This window comes from Arvicola amphibius, chromosome 17, assembly GCF_903992535.2.
Source record: "Arvicola amphibius chromosome 17, mArvAmp1.2, whole genome shotgun sequence".
NCBI lineage: Eukaryota > Metazoa > Chordata > Mammalia > Rodentia > Cricetidae > Arvicola > Arvicola amphibius.
In genome coordinates, this window is record NC_052063.2 from 27486527 (window position 1) to 27510194 (window position 23668).

Below are 23668 nucleotides of genomic sequence, written 5' to 3' on the forward strand. Positions count from 1 at the left end.
TGCTTTTGAACATTGCTCGTTTACGCGCGCGCGTGCACGCGCGCGCACATACACACACACACACACACACACACACACACATACACACACCACCACCAACACCACCACCACCACCACCACCAACAACAACAACAACAACAACAACAACAGCAGCAGCAATCTAGTTAAGTTGGTTGCAGACCTTCAATTTTATAATTATCAAATGCTCTACTTGAAAGCTCATCAGTTCTGATGGATTAGAATGCCACAAAGAACGGATTATTTTTAACATATGTAAGAGAACTGAGATTTGCTTGAGCACATAAACTATAAAAGCAGTTTCAGATCTCATGAATGAATAAATATCTATTACTAAGTCAAGTCTTGTGTTCACATATGCACAAACAGAAGTAACTAGATTCATACAGTTAGGGAAAATGTAGCAAACTATGATATTAAAATAATAACAGATCACCATATTCCAATCTGAATCTTACAAAACGAGATTATTAAATTAAAAAACTGCATAAATATGACAAAGCATTAGAGGATGGGGTCTCTTTATCATGCTGTATCCAAATTTTGTAAATATCTCAATGAACATTCTTTCATTTGATGACTAGGCAGGGAAATAACTCATTTCTTAAGATTAAAAATCTAATTATGAAAGTCACTTAATATCATTATAATTGAATCAATAAAAACCTTGGGAAAAAGATAGGTATGTTGTAAAATATTTATTTCTTTCTTGCAGCATAGACTTTTCATAATGAATAATATTCAAATGTAGTTTTAAAATTAAAAATACCCTAGCATTTGTGATGAATAACATTGTTAATGCTTGAAGGTGTTTTCTAGCAAAAGTTAGACTGGCACAGTGGCCACAGTGTCGAGTTCATTAATGAAGAGATTACACAAACCTGCAGAGTGTTTAACTGAACTAGCAGTACAATTGATAAAACTTCTGTATAGGAAATACCTAATGGCTATTGTTGATTTAGGGTTTGGAGCACTGAGTAAAGTTCCGATACAAACAAAAATATCATAAGAAAAAAATCATATATAAATACAAATATATAATATATAATTTAAATTAATGTGAAAATCTTAAAGATATGCATTTTTATTATGAGATCCAGAGTAAAAACCTACCTGGCCAGGCTGAAGGAATCATCGATCAAGCCCGCACGGTTACTGACGGAAAGCACCTATGAGGCCAGTTAGGAAAAAAGAGAGGATGGGGGTAGTAATTCTGATCATTATAATGACAGCATTCACACTTCAAAACAGATCACGGATATGTAGATCACGGATGTACCTCATGGTTCCTGATTAATTGATCAATCAGTAATCTCCAGTTCCTTAGGTCATAGTTAACTCTAAAGTAGCCCGTTTGATTGATGTTTCCGAGGATCCAGCTTCCTTTGTCCAAGTATGTTATTCTGTGATGTTCTGAAAGTAGCATTCAAGAGTAAGTCTATTTTTAAATTTTTAGAGTTAAATTGGGTACAAAATAAGTCTTTCAATACCAGAAATCGCACTACCAATAATTTAAAAGACAATGCCACGTTAAAATGTAATTGAAATCTCAACTTTAATTATCCCTTTAATCTAAAATCGGATAGAAAGTTTTTATTTTGTTACACACTTATTACATCAATTAATTATTTTTATAATTTACGCTTTGTTCTTGGCAGAACAGGTTCTTTTTTTCATGTTTCCAGGAGTGCAAATAAATAAGACTTTGCAAACCACCCATAATGATAGAACAAGGGGGACCTCATTTGTTCAAGACTCTAAAGGATCCACACAGAATTAGAAACAATGAGAAATGCATCCTTCCTAAAGGAATTACTTAGGTAAAATTAAAACGTGTGTTCATCAAGTGATTCAATTAACAAAGGCCAAGAAAAATGTTGTAACTTTTCCATATTTAGCTCCTTCAAATATGGCAGAGTTACTTTTACTTGTGCTGACTTAGCCATCATAGACGTCATGAAGCAAACATCATCCACAATTCTAATAACTTTTCTGTCGAGCTTCCAGGCTCATTCTTCATGGGATTTTCACAGCGAACTATGAATTAAAATTTGCATGTGCAACACAGACATGGTGACCTCAGATGGAAAACCACCAACACAAAATAAAACAAACAGGTGTGCTTTACTTCTAAGACTCAAGAGCATAGAATTTCCATCAAGCTTTTTCAAATCAGAATCACTTATAATAAAACATGCCTGTAATTCTTTAAGAGAAGGGACATAGGCATACTCTCAAGTAAAAATGAATAAGAAAATGTGTATAGGCACTGCCTATAATAGGATAAGCAGTTTTCAAAGATCAGTCATAAATGAAATATAATAGGTGTCAAATTTATACTTTATAATGTACGTGCACTCTAAATCTGCTGTGGTCCCAGGACCTAAGGAGAACCTCCTGATTTCTGGCTAACAGACATGCTGTCAAAATGCCCTCTAAATATTCATTCTTAAGCCCAGGAATCTTTCTGCTCTTAGCTTTTTTCAGAAAGTTTTTTTTAATAGAGGATATTGACAAACAGAAGTAATTTGATAAAGATAATTCTTAAATAATTGTGTCTGAATTGGGGAAAGATTCAATCTCAAGTGATGAAGATATAAGTTTTCCTAAGTAATCCTGATTGCCTTCAAACATACCAAACTTTTAAAAATTATTTCCTTTATTTTTTGATATTATAGTACAATTATGTAATTTCCCCCTCCTTTTTCACATATTACTCTCGCTGTCTTTAAAATCCAAGGTCTCCTTTATATTAAAACGCTGTTACAAATACATGCAAATGTGGCATACATAAATATTCAGAAACACACAGCTATAAATAGGGTCAGTCTGTATAATGTCACTTCCCGTGTATGAATTCAGGGCTAATTTGTTAATAGAAATACAGTTGGTGATTTTCTCTTCCTTGGGGAAGAGTATTTCCCCTGCTCTCAGCATTTTGTAGTTGTCTGTAGTTCCTTGCTCCTCACAGACCTAGTCTCTCAGGACTTTTATCATGAAGTGGTGCTGGGCTTTTGTCAAAGGCCTTTTCTGCATTTAATGAGATGGTCATGTTTTTGTTTTTCAGTCTCTTTTTATGGGAGACTACATATACCAGTTTAAGTATGTTGAACTCTCCTGCATGTCTGTGATGAAACCAACTTGATCATGGCAGATGATCTTTTTGATGTATTTTTGGATTTAGTTTAACAAACAAGTATTTCATTAAGAATTTTTGCATATATATTCATAGGAAAATTGGTGTATAATTCTCTTTATTGGGTCTTTATATGGTTTAGGTATCAGGGGAACTGTGGCTTCATAAAATGAAACTGGGCAATGTTCTTTCTGTTTCTGTTTTGTGGAATAATTTGAATATTATTAGCATTAACTCTTCTTTGAAAGTCTGGTAGAATTCTGCACTGAAACCATCTGGTCATCTGCTTTTTTTCTGTAGATTTTAATCAATACTTCTATTTTATTAGGAGTTAACAGGTTTGTTTATGTGATCTTGATTTATGATTGGTAAGTGGCATGAATTGAGACAATTCTTCAAATGATTTTAGACTTTCCAATTGTGAAATGTGGATTTTGAAGTGTGTTCTTAGGATTTTCTTGATTTCCACAGTGTTTGTGGCTATAACCCCCCTTTATGTCTCTAATTTTGGTGATTGAATAATTTGGATATTCTCTCTATGCTTTTTAAAACTGGGATAAGGATTTGCCAAGCTTAGTGATTTTCTCAAAGAGCCAACTCTTTGTTTTATTATTAATTTTTTGTATTATTTATTTTATTTTACTGATTTCAGCCCTGAATTTCATTATTTCTTGCCATCTATTCCATTTGGGAGTGATTTCTTTCCTTTTCTTTTCTAGATTTTTCCTTTCCTTTTTGTTCTATATCTCTCAGGTTTAATGTTAAGTTACTTATAAGAGATAGTTATTATTATTTATGTAGACACTTAGTGTTACACATTGCCTCTTGGAACCTTTTTCATTAACTCTCATCAGTTTTTGTATGTTGTGGTTTCATATTCATTCAATTACAGAAGTCTTAATTTTCTTTCCTAATTTCTGTCTTGACCCATTTTTCATTCAGTAGAGATTTGTCCAGCTTCCAAGGATTTGTAAGTTTCCTGTTGTTTCTGTTGTTTCTGTACAGCTTTAAACCCTGGTGGTTGATAGGATGCAGGGAGTTTTTCAATTTTCTTGTATCTGTTGAGAATTGCTTTTTGTACAAGTATGTGGCCAGTTTTGGAAAAAGTTCCATGAACTGCTAGAAAGGGTATATTTTTTGACTTTGCAATGAAATGTTCTATTAAATATATGTTAGGTCCATTTGGTTTATGATTTCAGCTAGTTTCAACATTTCTCTGTTTAGTTGACCTGTCTATTGGCAAGGGTTCTGACCTCACCCACTATCACTAAGTGAGGGTCAATGTGTGATTTAAATTGTAGGCTTGTTTTTTAAGAACTTTGGGTGCCCTTATGTTTGGTGCATAAATGTTAGAAGTTGAAATGTCATCTTGGTGGATTTTTCCTTTGATATAGATTATAAAATTATATTATATATTATATTGTGTATAACTAGTGTGACTAAAATGAAAACCACACATACCCAAATTTATGGGAGGACAATGAAGGAAGCTCTAAGAGGTAATTTTATCACTAAGGGCTTACATTAAAAAGTATATATATATTATTACGTATAAGAATATATTATATATACGTATATGCATACATATAGATATATATCCTTTGTGCTCTAACATGCATTCTAAATGAATAAATGACCCTTATATTCAAATAATTAAATTTGGTAATATTATTTTTAAGGTTTATTTTTAACTCGGTGTGTGTGTGTGTGTGTGTGTGTGTGTGTTTGTGTGTGTTCACATTATTACAGGTACACTAAACATCAGAAGACATTGGATCCCATGAATGTGGAGTTATGGGATGTTCTGAGCCACCCAAAGTGGGTTCTGAGAACCAAACTTATTAGATCTTCTGTACTTTTAACTCCCAAGACATTTTCAGACCCATTTATTTAGATAATTTCATTAGTGATTTTTCTGGTTAAGCTATAGAATCGATCTTATTATATGAGCAAATGACATACAGTTTACAAACATCGAATGATAATGTAATCTTGCAATATTAAATTTATTCTGTAAAGTTGTTCCTTATTTACAAATTGGATACCAAAGAATGGATCCCAAGTAATCCAATTTGTTATTATTTTTATTTATTCTATTAAAAACCTTATAGGTAGATTATAGTCCAGTGAGTGTGTATATTGAAACATGAAAATAATCTATATATCTTCTCCATTGCCTGACTAAGAAAGACAGGCATCAATTGTTTCAAAGCTTTCTGTTATTAAACTTATAACCAAAACATAAAGTTATTACTATTCATGAGTATTTGTATGACTTTATTACAAATGAGATCTTTGGGAAACAATTCCCAGAAAGATTTTGTAATAGGTTTTAAAATGTCTTCACAGTACTAGTTAATTGTATTCTCAAAATGTTCTGCAAATTAACTAATAGCAGGCAATGAATTTTAAAAAGTTCTCTTCAGATGGCCTAATGAGGTATGATGTTTGATGAGTTCTGTAGCAAAAAGTATGGAAGTTATAATTCAAATGTTCATAATAATAATTGAAAACCTTATTTATATCCAAAATGGCACAAGACTCAGGCTATATCAAGGCACAGAGGAGTTGGCATTTTATAACATATTTTATTTTATAGTAACTATGGGAATGACAGTGGAAATGATAGTTAAGCATTTCTAGCCAAATATGCTACTTGTAGAAAATAATAATTAAAAATAATATAAGTAGAAAACCCAGCTAGAATAGCATGTGAAATTATACAGAAATTATAGCATATATTGATCTTTTTCACTGGACGCTTGTAAAAATTCAATGACATAATATCTGGCGAACCCCACAAATACCAATATAGAAGTACTGTTGAGAAACTGACAGAGCTACAAGCCAACTTATTAAAAATATAAGTAAGTGTGTGTGTGTGTGTGTGTGTGTGTGTTCAACTGCTGAAAAAACAAAAGGAAGCTCCTAAAAGGAACATTTAACTTAGCTAAACATTTGGCACATTGGGCAAACATTTATCAAGACTTGATCTTCACATTTGTAAAATGAAGATAAAAAAGAAAATACTGTTTTTCAGAGTTTGCAGATTGCAAGTCAATCACTATAGCAAAGCTATAAATAATGCTATGTTTAATATTGGGGATCAAATTATCTTCAGTATTGTATCTTTTCTTCCCTGATGTTTGGCATTAAATTTATCTCCTTCCTTTCACCATCCAGGAATAGCCAGTTAGCATACAAGTTATTAAATTCATAAATGTTTGTATTATTTTCATTTCCATAGTATAAATTGAAAAGAACATTTTAACCTGCCTTTAGAAACATAAAAATTGGTAGAAATACTACTTTTAGACTATAATAATCTGTAATTTATCTGTAAGTTGATTATATAGCCAATGTGTCTTTTAAATGAACTATAAATAACACATGATTAATTTGATCAGATTGATAGATATTACATACTAGTGACTTACCTTAATATTATAAAATGAAATATACAGTACTGATAATAAAATTATAAAAAACTGACTGGCCAATATAATGAAATTATATTTTATTTTAACTTACAGTGATAAGAGAAAAACATTATTTTTAATGTTTTATAATGTTTGCATTTGTTATTACTTGTTTATATTTTGAGTTAAATGAGACAAAATAGCATGTAAAAGAAAGGATATAAAAGCCAGTCTTTCACCCTGAACTCTATTTTATTTTACTTTAGTCATCAGAATGAAAGACTTCAAAACAATGTGGAACACATTTAAAATGGAAGCACAAAAAATTAATATTTATATATGACCCTCTTTCTTTCCTGTTTCTTCATTATAGGGTTTCAAGATGTACTTATTTCATACAGCATCTCTAGCAAGCCTCAACAACTTAACTTGACCACACATACATCAAACAGAACTCACTATGGCTTAATGGGAAATGACATACACTGTCCTATATAGGTTGCAAAGGTACCACAGGTCTGTGTATATAGTACCCTCCTAGAACTTTTTGTTTACAAATTGCACATCTACATATGATGATCAAGGAATTCAACATCATCAGTATTTTAGGTCAACACTTGGCCTAAGCAGAATGGTTAATTTTAATAAAAACCAATGCACAGATATTTAAAAAACAATCATCAGACATATCCATCAATGGGACAAGCAGTGTTTGGCACTATTTTTCATACTCATATGATTAAGGGAATATTATAACAAGAGCTGATAGAAATGGACGAATGAGATGTGTACTATGGGAATTTGCCAGTCACTACACCCGACCATAGTTTAAATTGATGCATTTATCTGATTTCTCTATACCCATACCACCATCCAAAGATACTTTGTTTTGTATCTGAGAATTATTCTGTCATATATATAATGCCAACAATCACAACATTACCATGACAACTCAGTGTTCTTGCTCATCATTTTGAAACAAAGTATATGAATAAATAAAACAGCTCTATGAGTGGAAAAGACATTTATAAAGATATATAAGTGGTGACTCAGAACCATGGTATAAATGTTAATTCTGAGGAATTGAATTGAGAAAGTATAAGTATTTTCTTTCAAATGAAAAACATCAAATGTGTTAAAGTAAAAATTTTAATGCACTCTTATAACATATATATATGTTATAAGAGTGCATTAAAATTATGTTTATAATTAAAATTATAACATATATATATGTTATAAGAGTGCATTAAAATTTTGTGTGTGTGCGTGTGTGTGTGTTGTAGGATATATATGTATATCCATACAAGAGCAATACCTAAAAGAAAATCAGTGCTTGTATATTTTGACCTGGTTTTACTCCAAAGATATGTGACATTAAAATGCTTTCTACAAATTAGTAAAACAATATCAATTACTAGCTCCTGGAAAGTAGTAAGAAAGTAAAATATGAGCACACTTGACCATCTAGATTTAAGTGAAATGTTACATAAAAGATAATTGTCTTTTTCTGCAAGTCAATGAAACACAGAAATATAAGAACCTGTTTCACACGCTGGCATGAAGGATATAGATTTGATTCAAGAAATAGTTTTCTTTCTGACAGTGAATTGAAATAGTTCACTATCTTATTTGAAGATATTTAGAAATAAAATGGAATCTTATCTGTTTCAGCTCCCTGAGGCTTGATTCTTCCTACAAGGATGTTTGATGACTTGCCTAAGTACCCCCCAACTGGCTTTACAATTACATAATATCACGAGAAATATGCTGATTCTCTCACCCAAAGGGACATCCTGATAAAGAAAAGGTAGCCACAAAGTGAGATTAAAAATGAGGCCTCATTTTTTTGTCCGGCAATCTTGTCTACTTCCAATATCTAGGAGGATAACTATATGTTTTTCTTTGGATTCACCTTCTTATTTAGCTTCTCTAGGATTTTTGGAGAAAATGACAGAGCCCCACATTGGAGCACCGGACTGAGCTCCCAAGGTCCTGATGAGGAACAAAAGGAGGGAGATTATGAGGGAGGAAGTCAGGACCGTGAGGGGTGCATTCACCCATTGAGATGGCGGGACAGAACTAACGGGAGACCACCAAGTCCAGTTGGAATGGGACTGATGGAAGATCCGACCAAACTGGACTCTCTGAATGTGGCTGACGGTAGAGGAGGACTAAGAAACCAAGGACAACGGCGATGGGCTTGGACTCTTCAGCATGGACGGGCTCACTGTGAGCCTTGTCAGTTTGGTTGCTATCCTTCCTGCACTTAGGGGGAGTTGGGAGAACCTTGGACTTAACATAGTGAAGGGAACCCTGATGGCTCTTTGGCCTGGAGAGGGAAGGAGTGGGGGTATGGGAGGAGGAGGGAAGGAGACGGAAATCTTTAATAAAAAAAATGAAGGAAAAAAATAAAACCTGAAATAACAACAAAAAAATAAAATAAAAAAAAAAATGAGGCCTCTGCCCAAGAGCAATATAGCTAAGTCTTGTGAGAGACTGGTTCCCAGTTTTCTGAGAAACTGCCACACTGACTTCAAAATGGCAGTACAAGTTTGCACTCCCACCAGCAATGGAGGACTGGTCCCCTTGCTCCAGTTACTCTCCATTATGTTATATCTCTTGTGTTTTTTTTTTTTTATCTTAGCTATTCTGACAAGTGTAAGATGCAATCTCAGTGTTATTTTGATTTGCATTTCCCTAGTGGTTAAGGGTGTTGAACATTAAATGTTTCTTGGCCATTTGAGATTCTTCTGTTGAGAATTCTCTGTTTAAATCTGTACCACGTTTTAAATTGGACTATTTGGTTTGTTGGTGTCCAGTTTCTTTTTTTTTTTCTTGGAAGGTGTTTTAATCATATTCATCAATTTTCTTCTGTTCCTCATAATCAACTTAGTATTTGATAAAAGAAGATAGTGTTCTATCCAAAAAATAAGCAATAAAAGTTTTAGTAAAGTGAGAAACAATCTGAAGATAATCTATTCTAGCTTCTTACCCCCTCAGCAGGCAGGTTTCATTCTAGTTTTACAAATGAGATGCGTACAAGGTACACAGTTCATCTTCCCACAATGGCTGGGACCAGTTCAATTTATTTAATAATGAGTGATCCTCTTTGCTTTTAGATTTTTCTCTTTGATTTGTGGTGTCTAGTTTCTTAAGTTCTTTATATATTTTGGAAATCATCCCTCCCAGATGTGGGGTTGGTGAAGTTCTTTTCCCATTCAGTAGGCTGTTGTTTTGTCCTATTTATGGTGTTCTTTGCCTTACAGAAACTTTCAATTTTGTAATGTCCCACTTATTAATTCTCAGTCTTGGTGCCTATTAGTGGTGTTTTCAGGAAACTGTCTTTTGTGCCAGTGCATTGGAGATTATTTCCTACTTTTTCTTTTATCAGGTTCAATGCATCTGTGTTTATGTTGGACTTGATTTTTGTGCAAGGTAATATATATGGACCTATTTGCATTCTTCTACATGCCATCATCCAGATAGACCAGCACCACTTGTTGAAGATGCTTTATTTATTCCATGTATGACTTTGGCTTCCTTATCAAAAATCTGGTGTCCATAGATGTGTGGATTTACATCTGGGTCTTAAATTCTATTTCATTGATCTACCTGTTTGCTTTGTGCCAATACCATGTGGTTTTTATTAATATAGTTCTGTAATAGAGACACTAAGATTGAAATCAAGGATGGTGATACCTTCAGAGGTTCATTTATTGTATAGTATTGTTTTAATTATCTTAGATTTGATTTGTCAGTTTTTCCATACAAAGCTGAGTATTGTTCTTTAAAGGTCTATATAGAACTATGCTTGGATTTTTAATGGGGATTGCATTGCCTCCAAGGATTGCTTTTGGCAGGATGGTCAGTTTTCACCATGTTAATCCTCCTTATCCACGAGCATGGAAGATCTTTCCATCTTCTGATATATAAATTCAAAGACTTGAAGTTCTTGTCATACAGGTCTTTCACTTGCTTGGTTAGAGTTAAACCATAATATTTTATGTTATTTGAGGCTATTATAAAGGGTGTTAATTCTCTGATTTCTTTCTCAGTCCATTTATCCTTTGTACATAGGAGAGTTACTGATATTTTTTTAATTAATCTTGTATCCAGTCACTTGACTAAAGGTGTTTATCAGCTGTAAGAGTTCCCCAGTAGCTTTGGGAAACTGTGTATACTATCATAACATTTGCAAAAATGATACTTTGACTTCTTCCTTTCCAATTTGTATCACCTTAATTTCCCTTAGTTGTTTTATTACTCTAGCTAGAACTCCAAGTACTACATTTAATAGGTATGTAGAGTGGACAGCCTTGTCTTGTTCCCGATTTTAGTGAAATTGGTTTGAATTTTTCTCCAATTAATTTGATGTAGGCAATTGGCTTGCTTTATACTGATTTTATTATATTTATGTATCTCCTTTGTAACCCTTTAAAACCCTTTAAAACTTTTACCATAAAATAGTGTTGGGGTTTGTCAAAGGCCTTTTAAGCATCTAAGGAGATGATCATGTGGCTTTCCCTTTTTTAGTTTGTTTATATGATGAATTGCATTGAGAGATTTTCATATGTTGAGCCATCCCTGCATCTCTGGAATGAGCCTACATGGTCATGGTGGATGATCTTGATGTGTTCTTGAATTTAATTTAGGATGCTCAAACATTACACAAGGACACTTGCTCAACTGTGTTCATAGCAGTTTTATTTGTAATAGCCAGAAATAAAAAAAAAAAAACTAGACATCCCTTAACTGAGGAATGGGTAAAGAAAATGTGGCATTTATACAATAGAGTCAGCTGTTTAAAAAAAAAAAGACACCAGGAAAATTGAAGGCAAATGAATGGAACTAGAAAAAAATCATCCTGAGAAAGGGAACCCAGACAGAGAAAGACAAACATGGTGTTTTCTTACTCATAAGTGAATATTAGTTGTAGAAGAAATAAAAAGGATAACTATGCTACAATCCACAGAACCAGAGACTAGGTAACAAGAAGGGTTCATTTGGGGACATGCAGATCTCCCATAGGAAGGGGCAATAGAAGAGATTTTGAGGGCAGGTGGGGATGGGAACATGAGCGATCAGGTTGTGGGAGGACGGGGAGAGCAATGAGGGAGTGATGGTGAGGGTCATTTCAGGATCTGGTGGAAGCCTGGCACAGGAGAGTACTGGGAGGACTCGGGGTTAGACTACTAGCAATGGTGAATAAGTAGCCTGAACTGGCCATCTCTGTGATTGGTGACTTGATCAACTGTAATCAGAGAGGCATCATCCAGCAACTGATGGAGGCAGATGCAGAGACCCACAGCCAAACATGTGGAGTTTGAGAATCCAACCAAAGAGGAGGAGAAAATAATATAGGAGCCAGAGGGATCAAGAACACCACAGGTAGGCTCACACAATCAACTAACCTAGGCTCAAAGAGGCTTACAGAGACTGAAGGGACAATCAGGGAGTCTGCATGGAACTAACCTAAGCACTCTGCATATATGTAGCAGATATGTAGCTTGGCCCCACTCCTAACAGGGAGAGCAAAGGTTAGTTTTTGATTCTTTTACTGGCTCTTGAGACCCTATTTCCCATATTGGGTCATTTTGCCAAGCCTTAATACATGGGGAGGGGCTTAGTCCTACTGCAGCTTGATATGCCATGTTTTATTGATACTCCTGGGAGACCTGCCCTTTCCTGGATGGAGACAGAAGAGGAGGAGATTGGGGATGGGGTGGGGAAGGAGTAGCAGGGGAGGATGGGAGGAGACTGGGTCCGGGATGCAAAATAAATAGATAAATAAAATAAATAGAATAGATGGATGGATGGATGGATGGATAGATGGATGGATGGATGGATGGATGGATGGATGGATTTATGGATAGACAGACAGACAGACAGACAGACAAATAGATAGAAGAAATAACCCACTTGAATCATTAGCACAGTTCTAGATGTACTCTGGCATTCAACAAATGTTATTTCTCAGTTTTCTATACATACAAAATTCTTATAATAAAAAGGCTGAAGGAAAGATTCTCTGATAATTCTTTTTATTTTTGGTAGAATAATGATAAACTTACAGAAGGGATTCCATTCTTCATTTCTTGTACTTCCCTACAACCTTGAAAGGACCGTATTTTTAAAAAGTGTATAAATAAAATCAAGGAAGACTTAAAAAAGAAGGTCTCTCAGGATTCTTCATATTCTGTGACTAATTGTGAGCATACTTCAATTATGTTTTGGATTATAAATTCATACAGCTCTAAGAAGATTGATACTATACTTAATTACTTTCTCTTGACTCTGAAAGAAACAAATAAACTTAATATTTCCATATCAGTCTAAAATTAGGCTATTTAGAAACTATATTGTGCTTAATTTTGCAGACGTGATTATCGCTACTATGTTTTCTCATGATAATTTATCTTCATTCACATTGTGAAGCAGCTGAAAAGAGAGGTTAAGATCTAAACAATTATCTGAGCACAACAGTTCCCTGGGAGAGAATTTATATTTTACCTGATTTGTTAGACACCCAAATAATTGCTTCTGAAGACACATGGCTTCTATTTCCTACCACAATTGTTAATGGAATCTGCCACAGGTAACTGGAAAATAAAAAAAGCTTTAACAATAAAACAGTTACATCAAAACAAAAGCAAGCAAGCATTGCCTATTTCCTTCTGGGCAAATTTCATTACATTTTTGGAAAAAAATAACCAATTCATCAATAAAGGAATCAATCAATGAATTACCAAAGAAGTCTCAGGCCTAAAGAGTGTATGTAGAAGGCAAACACACCTTCCCAATCACACTAAAGATATACTTGGTATCTAATAGTTTTAACTTCAATGCAAAAGAACTTCTACGAAACAATTTATTTTGCAAAAATAGATTTGCACTTTAGAAATAAGTGCAACTAAAATCTGTAAATCTGAGCTTTGCTGTTTATTGATTAAAGTCTATAAATAATTCTCTTCTACTTTTTTCTGGATTAAACTAATAGACAATTCAGTAGTTTCCTACATATGCATATTAATACTGTCCTTATTTATTGCCTAGCAAGTGTGAGGGACACTAACCACATATTTTACAGAGAGATTAATATGGAGCACCAAAGTAACTCAGCAAATAATAAAGTAAGAACAAAAATAATCAGTTTTCATTAAAATTCAGATCTATATAAAGAATAACGTGGGCACATTTTGAGCTCTGTTTTCTGAGAAGAATTTCTAAGTGGATGTTACAATGAAACCACAAACATGAGGGGTCAGTCAGTCGTGAATCTCGGCTATGAAAAAGAAGCATTTTGTTTCATTTACCTCTTTAGAGGATAAAAATTGAGGTCTAGACTCATAGATGAAGTTATGTCCATGCAATCTCAAATGAGTAAGTAGCCAGACGTATGTGGAATGCTTTTTTACAATAAATCCATCAACTGTAGTCTATAGCCTTCTAGAATGATAGACAAACTATTTTAACCTTGCATTGTGACTCTAGTAAGAGTAGCAGCCAACAATTACATTATAGGAAGATAAATACCTGAAATCCAACAGGAAATTTTGTGCATACTCTATCACTGTGTGAGTGAAAAGTGTATTGAAAAGTTTCGGGGGAGAATGTCTGAGGAAATAAACTGTGTAGTGAGCACGTCCATGCTTCTGCAACTGCTTGTTTCCATCAATGGATTCATTTTACAGCAAATCAACATTAAATTCTAATTAGTAGAGAAAGGCAGAAAACGTGTGCATGTTTGAGTTGAGAGGAAAGAACTTCTTATAAGAAATAGTATCAATGCTAAAGGAAGATCAGTATAAACTTTTGGTGCCACCTCAGAAGAGAAGGAAAGCCGGACTGAGTTGGTGCACATGTTTCTGTGTACATGAAAGCTTCAGGAACAACTCAGAATATCAGGAGACTTTATGCAACACTGCAGAGCAGTGATTTCATTTACTTAAAAATGCCACAAAAATGTCCAACTTTCTAAGTAACAGGATTCTAGCACAAATGTCACAATATGTCACACATCAGCTAACTTCAGGAAATTTTTAGTTATATAAGGATCTTTCTATGCTATAATACAAGGACTATGTATGAAAAATATATCTACTAGATCCAGTAAAATGTTTTGGGATATTGTAGTAACATCCCTATGTGCTTGGAAAAACTGTAAACAAATAATTAACTCAGCTTAGAAAATATGTCCAACTTACTAGAAATTTTGGCATAGGTGAACAAGTTCTATTACATCAATGGGATACATTGTATAGTAGAGTTAGGAGGGATCTCTGCAAAGACCAAATAGAACTGGTATTGAATCTTTGACCAGAATGTCACAGGGAATTAGATGATCAATAATATAAAATTAGAATGCTACATTTCAAGTATAGATTTTATTATGTTAAAATAAGAAAGTCATTCCTGGGGCCAATGTAAAGCTTTGCATCAGCATCACATCCCTTTATATAGTGCGTGGCAAGTGTTCAGGGTTGGGATCCTCCACATGCTTCTGTAATTCTAGCAGCTCGGGTTGCATAAGTTCACACAACCCAGACGGTACACTTTCTTTTAAAAGACCGGGTCCACAGCTAGTATAACAATGTACGTGATAAACTGACAAAGTATTCTTGTGCAAATTTGTCCTGTAACCCTTTATGTGTCCTTGATATTTTTACTACATCAGTGACACTGTGTCAGGATGGCAGCTCTCCCAGATCTGACCCAGTTTCTAACTTTGCCAGAGCAAAGTGCTTTCGGGTAAAGCCAAGTTTGATGCCTGGTAATGCTGACCCTGAATCCAGACAGGGAGGAAATAGCAAGAAGCAGTTGGTGCAGCAGGGACCAGAAATGGTAGAGAAGGACTGACACTCTTTCTGACCAATGTGATTGTGGCAGGGTGATGTGTACTGCAGGAGCTCAGAGAGTTGGCTGAGATAGATGAAAAGGTCAATGTATATGCAGAGTCAGGGATGTAAGGCTCTGCTTTATAGCCGGAGGGAAATATCAGTAGGTAACAGGTTTCCTGAATAGAAGACAAGTTCAAATACCCAGCACCCACATAAAGTTGTAGTACACACTTATATCATCTAAATGTTCCTATGGAGGTATGAGAGGCAAAACTGGGTCTGCATAATCCAGAAATCCTGCCTGACGTACACAATGATGAATAAGAGATCCTGTCTCAAACAAGATGAAAGGTGAGGACTGGTACCCGAGGCAGTTTTTTTAACCTCCACATATGCAATTTGGCATACAAAAATGCACATGAGCACATACAGATATATACAGAGGCTAAAAATAGTGAACCCGCTTTCCTAAACCAAATGCCAAATGCATTCATCAGAAAGCACCAGTGAATTTCTCAACCATGGCTCTGTACATCCATGCCTGGACCAAATTGACTTGGCAATGGTTTCCAGATCTCTTAGATGACAAGAAAATGCATGTGCCAGGTCTCATGGATATCCATGGTTGATAAAGTCAGACACCTAGTTTTCCAAAGTAACAAGAGAAAGCATGAGTAACCCAACTAAAAACTACTTTTCTTCACTAATATCAACCCCTCTGTCCCTACCTCTGCCCCTCCTTCACCCCACCCCTACAATCCACTCTTACTAGAGCTTCTTGTACGAAATGAACTGACTGATAAAATGTTTGATCTTCCTTTGTCTCAGTCTTTAAATGAGGAACAGAATAGAAAACATGTAATACAATGAATAAGAATTTCAATAAAAAGAGTTAAAATAATAAGTCAAGATTTCAGGCACATGAAATGACTGGGGAAATAAGATCTCTGTGAGTCATAGACCAGCCCATGATGCAAAGTGAACCTGAGATGAAGTGGGCCATAGAGTGAGATTCAGTTTTGAAAACACTCATCCCAACAAGGAGCAATTCTCTATGTGTTGTATCTAGTCAATGAGCTCAAGCACTGTAATGGAGAGGAAACGAACATATGTTGATCCGACATGGCCCCACTGAAGCTTGGATTATTTTAAGATCTATATTATGTTCCTTTAGCTCAGACATTATTAAGTACAGAACTTTGGTGTAATGAGTTTTTCTGGATTGTTAGTTTCGGTTCTCATTTGTCTTGTAAAGCACATTTGGTTCAATTCTACTTAATTCAGAGGAACACATTTTAACTATTGAATTTAATTCAAGAACTAGTCATAAAAAAGGGAAGATGCAAATCTTATCTTTGAAAGTTGCCATGCTAATTCAACAGTTCTGCCTTCTGAAATAAATGCTGATATGTTAAAAGTTAATTTTTGAGGGGAGGCTAGATAGGAAGTTCAGTGGTTAATATCACCGGCTGTTCTTCCAGAGAATCCTGGTTTCAATTCCAATACCCACATGGCATCTAACAACTGTCTATAATTCCAGTTCCATGGGATCCAATGACCTTCTGGCTTACCTGGGCAACAGGCACTCACTTGGTGCACAGACAAACATGCAGGCGAAACACCATATTTATTAAATAAAAAAACAAAATCTTTTTAAAATCTTGAGGAAATAAGAGCAAAAGAAGAACCACAATGAAATAGCAAATAAATAGATTAAAACTATATTCCACTTATATTTCAGAATTTTCTCAACATTAAATTAAACATTTTTCAAAATTTTTAAATGTAAAACATTTCTCAGCAATTTAAAATGTTAATGTGTAAAGGGAATTATTAAAAATCACAATCTCCTACGAGAATAAGGGTACCATACCTGTTATTATTTTGAAGTTGGAGTGCTTTGGTTTTAGCACTGATGTCATAAATGAAATGTTGTTGGGTGATAATTATTCTATTTTCTGCTGTCATGTTTCCCAGGATGGTGATAACAGGGTATCCCATCTGGAGTGTCCACTGGTCCATTACTTCTTGTATGTTCACGTATTTTCCATTCCTTTTTAAAGCCTTTGCAACCAAAATAATACAAATTAATCTATTAACACTTCTTGCAAGCATAATTAACATTAATCTGTCCTTATTTTTACCATTGCAATTCACCTCAATATGAAAACATTTAAAATCAGCAAAACTAGCATTATATGCTAGTAAAATTAATCGCCTTGCTTTGAACTTCTTATATTATTTTGTTCCACATATATATATGTACAGCTGAGTTTTATTAATATTAAATTTTTTACATAGCAGAATATAAAATGTAAGCAATTATTACAAGTACTTTTACATCATTTTGCATTCCTGATAGGTTCTACTATCATATAGTAAATGTTTTTTTAAAACGTTCAATATCTCTCTTTTGAACATGAACCTATAATACCACAATAAAACATCATTCAATAGTATTTAAGAGCTGTGCAAGATCATGCCAGCCAATGTAGATGGCAGAGGGAGATCACAAAGCCCCACCCTTAGCTGAGGCATTATTGGCAACTGGTGACTAGTGAGAGAAGGAGAGTCAAATATTTTTAAAGTACGTAGCCCCCAGGGTGCTATACAGCCTATCTTCATCACAGAGCTGATCCACACCGGGTCACACACTGACAACAATAAGTGGACTCTGAGATTTTAAAATGAACCCTTGAACTTGGGATGGAATCATGATGGGGAAAACAGGGAAGGCATGTGCGGAGAGGATGGAGGTAGATTTGCTGATCCAAATAGAATATAGACATTTGTGAAATTATCAATTCATTAAAAACAGTGTCATTTTTCAAAATAGACAAGGTATTTTAACCAACATTTTTAAGTCAAATAATTTTAAATCTCCTCTTCTTTATATTATATAAAAATAAAGCACCAAAGAAATATGAAAAAAGAGGAATTATAGAAAGCAAATATAAAATGTCCATGTCCATAGAAGTTAATGTCTTATAAATGAAGTTCAGTTGCTCAAGGAGACACTTTGATATTTCTGCTTCCTCTACTTTACCTCTGATAATGTGTTCCAAAGATCATTTCTGGCTGCATTGCCATACTTGTGAATAGTTAAATAATCCTATAAGAATATAAAATTGTAATTACCATTCAAAGGTTAAGCAATTACCAGTAAACACATTTATTTCTCCATTCAATTAACCATCTCAACATGTGGAACTGATTTAAGGAAAAGAGGAAGACAAGCAAAATGATTTAGAATAGCATTTGAAAATATTCCCGAGATGTTTAAGTAGAGCACACTTCCTAAGTCACCCAACAATCCTAATTTCCTAACAATGACGTCACAGTTATAATCACATGTTATGGATTCCCAAGGTCAAGGATATACTCTGACTGAGTTGGTCAACATCAGCTCATTAGGGAAAAATGACCTCTGCAATGAAATATGCAGAACAAAATCACCCCATTCAATTGTTCAAAGAGAAACACTCTTTCAAAAAATATTCTTTAGGTGACATATGCTGATACTGAGAGGGAATTACCCACTCTCCAATCTCTCTCTAGTTGCTCTATGCAAAGGAAATACTGACAATTGGAAAGGGATACTTATTTCTGTATGGAAGCACATATTACTAAGAATAATAATAATAAAAATGTCCTCCTAAGTTTGTTTCTCAACTTCAGGCTTAGGATCTTCCATTTCTCATTATGTTCCTTTAGTGATTAAATCTACACACATTGATTCACACCTTACTCCTTTCTAAGAAGTGTGGTCTGTCTCATTATCAAGGTGACAGCTATCAAGGTAATTAGCATCTGATTTTTTTTCTGATTTCAAACTACAAAAATGAAGAAAAAGGACTGATTTATATTTTAAAAATGAAGGAATCCCTACATTTAAAATTATATTTTCTTAACAATATGTAGGAAAGAAGACACAATTTCTAATATTTTTATCAAAGTTCTTGAAATGAAAAGAAGTTGCTGACTTTTCAATAATGTATGAGGAATTTGGCATTTTGAAGATAATTAACATCAGAGAAGGAAATTTCAGTATAAATGGAAGACCCTGTGACAAGATTCAGATTTTCTTGGCAATTCAGAGCAGAACAAGTGACAGTTCTCACTTAATCATGATCCCAGAGAGGTGATGAACAACCCCAACTTAGCAACCACAAGTTCAACTTCATCATCAGGTGCTATGAATAACATTATTAAACATAGTACATACATGCAATCAATTATAGCCAATATGAATGCCAATTCAGATTTAACCAAGCTTCAGGAATTAGTTGTACATGTATTCAGGAGATAGATTTGTTTGCTTTTGGGGGGCCAGGGGAGGTACAGGTATGGAGAGATAGGTTTTAAACAATGACTTCAGCTTTCAGTTTCTTCCTTTTCTTTATTTCTTTTAGCATTTAAATGAAAGAACTTGGGAAGAATGCAGAATTAACTACACCACTAGATGAAGAGATTCAGGCAGCATGTTATCCAATCCCAGGTGGTCAACATATATATATATGGGATTTAATATATATGTATATATGTATATGAGCAATGTTAAATGGCTCAATGGCTCTCAGGGATATATAGATCATGGTATATAACAACAATTACTATTACTCTGCAGGAATAAGTCATGAATTCCAGAGGGAGTAGGCAAGAGTTTGAGGGGAATAGTGGAAATAATATACATATAATGAACTCACGCGTGAAACTCTCAAAAGAACTAAAAAAGTATCGCATATGATTTTTAAGATCTTACTGAACATATTAAGCTAAAATCACTAGGATTCGGTTCTTATTGTGGACCATGCTTCTAGAACACTTACAAGGAAAAGCAAAGAATCCTATGTGATCCAACAATTAATTTTTCATCTCATAGGACACTAAAGCCCTCTGGTTTATGCTGTAAGTTGGACGAGTTCTACTGATGAACAGATGGATACTTAGTTGTCCTCAAGTTCATAATAACACTCCACTTCAAGTGGCTTGAAATGTCACTTCTCAAAGTTCAGTGGCAGCCTCAGCATTAGTGCCTCAGTGGTCAGTGATGGTACCATTTTTCTTGGAGCTACTCCAAACACAGTACTGAGATGTAATGGAAGTCTACATATGTTCAAATACTTCTTTCCCAGAAAAATGACTTCTTTGTTATTTTATTTTTCTCTTGCGCAACACAATTATTTCTTATATGAACAAAATGGCATTGCCTAGCAAAATTACAAAGAAAATCAAAGGATAGTGAGTGTTCGTCTAATAGTTAAGCATCCATTCATTCATTTTGTATAATGTATAAAGCCCCAGACATGCCAAGAGGCTGTGTAGGTGCTGAGGAGAGGTTGGCAGGAAAAAGTTTACTAAGAATATTCACAAAACCTATATGTAATTTGTGTTTGTGTGGGACTTACTCCTATGAATGACCCTGAAGATGTCATGGCACAACTACTATTTTGCAAGATATGTTGAAATATATGTATGTAATTAATAAAATTTTAATTTTATTTCATAATTTTTGAGGCAATGTATACAGAGATTTTAGACATATGAATCCAAAATCTATGTTTTTCTTCAGGTCTATGAAAGACAATCAGTAATAGATTTGGCATTATTACATAACATTGAATGTTTTAGTGTTAACATCTAAAAAAATTATGGGTACCACACACTAGTTATTTCAGAAATAGAGTTATTGGAAACAGCAAGCAACGGCATATAATGTGGATATTTGAAAATGTAGTCAATAAGCATACGTTTTGATAGATCTACTGAGGGAGAGAGGCATCATGGCACAGGAGTTTAAAGAGAAATGGGAACCTGACAAGTCTGGAATCAAATCTAAGGTCAAACACTCACTATCTATATAAAATATAAATTCTGAGCAAGCCACAATATTTAAGTTCTTAATTTCTTTTTTGCCTGTTTTCACATCTATAAGATAAAGAATATGAAAAGCATACCACATGTAGTTATAAAACAATGTTAGAGTACTGAAGAATTCTGTATATATTATCACTTATAATTTTTAGTGGTTTTATTTAGCTGTACATTTTTCTATAATCTTTTTTAATAATTTCAGGCTATAGGCTGGAAAACTGGACAAAATAAGGAAAAGTATAGTAGTAATAAGGAAGGGTAAAACACATGTAAAATAAATTTACCAAGATTTTGGCACAGTATGAGTTCTTTATACTTTATCTTATTTGATTAACCCCACATCATCATATAACAAATCAAAGGCTGGACATCAGTGACTGTAGCCCATACCCAAATCACAAACAAGCTATGCAAACAACTGCCTACTGACAGCCAGCAATCACAGTGTGCTGCAGACACAATGAGAATCACACGTGTCTGGGAGCTTTTAGCCATCCAACAGCAGCTGTTTCGGGTAACCTTTTCCAATGACAATTTTCCATCCCCTCAACTAGAAAGTCATATTGGTGCCTCTCTTTCCCCCACATCCATATGAGGGTTTATGGTAAAAGCATCTCCCCAAGGCCCTCCCATTCCACTTCACTTCTGTGTCAATCACTCTCCTGAAATGAAGACTTCCACTACCACTGTCTCTTTTTTATCACCTTGAGTTATAATCTCTACCATGAACCACTGATAGCTCTAAATACTATCCAAACTCCTTTATGTAGCTTAAAAACATACCCCTTCAACCCCATCTTTTTTCCTGTTGTTCTAGTGCCTCATCTGAGACACTTTGATGTTTTAGAATATGCCGAATGCATCTTTTTTCTTTGTTCATGCAGTTTTCTATCTTTTTTTTTTTTTTTTTTTTTTGGTTTTTCGAGACAGGGTTTCCCTGTAGTTTCTAGAGCCTGTCCTGGAACTAGCTCTTGTAGACCAGGCTGGCCTCGAACTCGCAGAGATCCGCCTGCCTCTGCCTCCCGAGTGCTGGGACTACAGGCGTGCGCCACCACCGCCCGGCTAGCAGTTTTCTATCTTAGCTTCTCTTTTGACTGCTTAAATTCAGTTTATACTCCAGAACAAACTTTTGATAAATACCTCCCAGGAATCTTTCCCTGCCCACTTCAATGCCTTTCTTGATTTTGAGCTATCTTTCTTAGATTGATATTCATCGTGCTATATAAGATCATTTCCATAGCATGTTGTATTGTTTACTGTTGGCTGCCCACATTATCTAAGCAAATTGCAAGGATTTAAGGAACTTGCCAAAACCATTTTATTACTGTTTAACCAGCATGCTTGTTCTTAGCCTGGTACACACATCAATGTATGTCTATGATACAGCACTCGATGTGCAGCATGGTCCTCTGTTAATACTGATAATGCAGTTATTAACTTGCATCTATTAGGCTTACTCAAGAAATCCTTTTAAGATCGTGATATGGGGCATGCCTCATTATTTCAGCGAATACTTCTCAAATATATGACATAAACTTAACTTCATCAAAAGTTTGAATTACTATATCTGAGACAACTTTCTTCTTTCTTTGTTAACATGTGACATGAATCATGACATGTCATATATGAAAGATAATTAGACAAAAATGACAAGAGTTAAAGGAAAGAGATTAAGCTCAGGAAGTAAAGCACAAGTACTTTTTTTATCATCTAAGACGTGAAAATAAGTACAGAAAACTTGTTCTCCTCTTAGTAAGTCCCTTCACAAGACTGGATGGAGAATTAGCAATTTAAGTGACTTATTCCTGGGGACATAGATAATGGTCCAATAAAATCCTTGTAGTTATTTTCTCTGGTTTGAGCTTTAAAAATAAGGAAACTTCTTCCTTTGTATTGGGGATAGAGCAGATCTGAGGTCTCTTGCTTTTATACATGTCTTAGACTCGTTCTCACTTACGTAGCTGGATGGCAACAACAATCTGAAGCATCACCTTTAGACAGGAACTTGTACAAAGGAGAAAGACAGCATCCCATAATGGGACTCTTTCCAAAACTCATAAAGTTTCCCCCTCAAATCCTGCAGCAAACTCATTTCCAACATTAATCACTGAACCAAATCATGCTGCGGGTTTTGGCAAAATACTGGTAATACAGCTTAAGGTAGCATCATTTGGTTCGATGCCCAGGGAAATCATGGTCTTCTAAAGCAAATAGCTGGCAATGGGGATGAGAACTAAAAGCAGGATGTTGATCATAAGAAAACGCAGCGGACTATCTCTGGATAGAGCAGGTACATTTGTGTACATTTCTATGATGAAGAGAGCCACTCAGGTTTGGACCTAGGTGACAACAAGGGGCAGAATGTTCTTCAGAACGTCAGGCAA

General features: G+C 34.7%; 1 protein-coding gene across 1 annotated transcript in view; it reads right to left on the bottom strand.

Annotated features, from left to right (window-relative positions):
- The window catches only part of Trhde (thyrotropin releasing hormone degrading enzyme), a 377936-nt gene that overhangs the window by 86760 nt on the left and 267508 nt on the right, over positions 1-23668 (bottom strand). Inside the window, 5 exon segments of the mRNA XM_038315022.1 lie at positions 1132-1187; positions 1298-1431; positions 13084-13172; positions 17284-17474; positions 18457-18522. Of these exon segments, the coding sequence (XP_038170950.1) occupies positions 1132-1187; positions 1298-1431; positions 13084-13172; positions 17284-17474; positions 18457-18522 (536 nt within the window).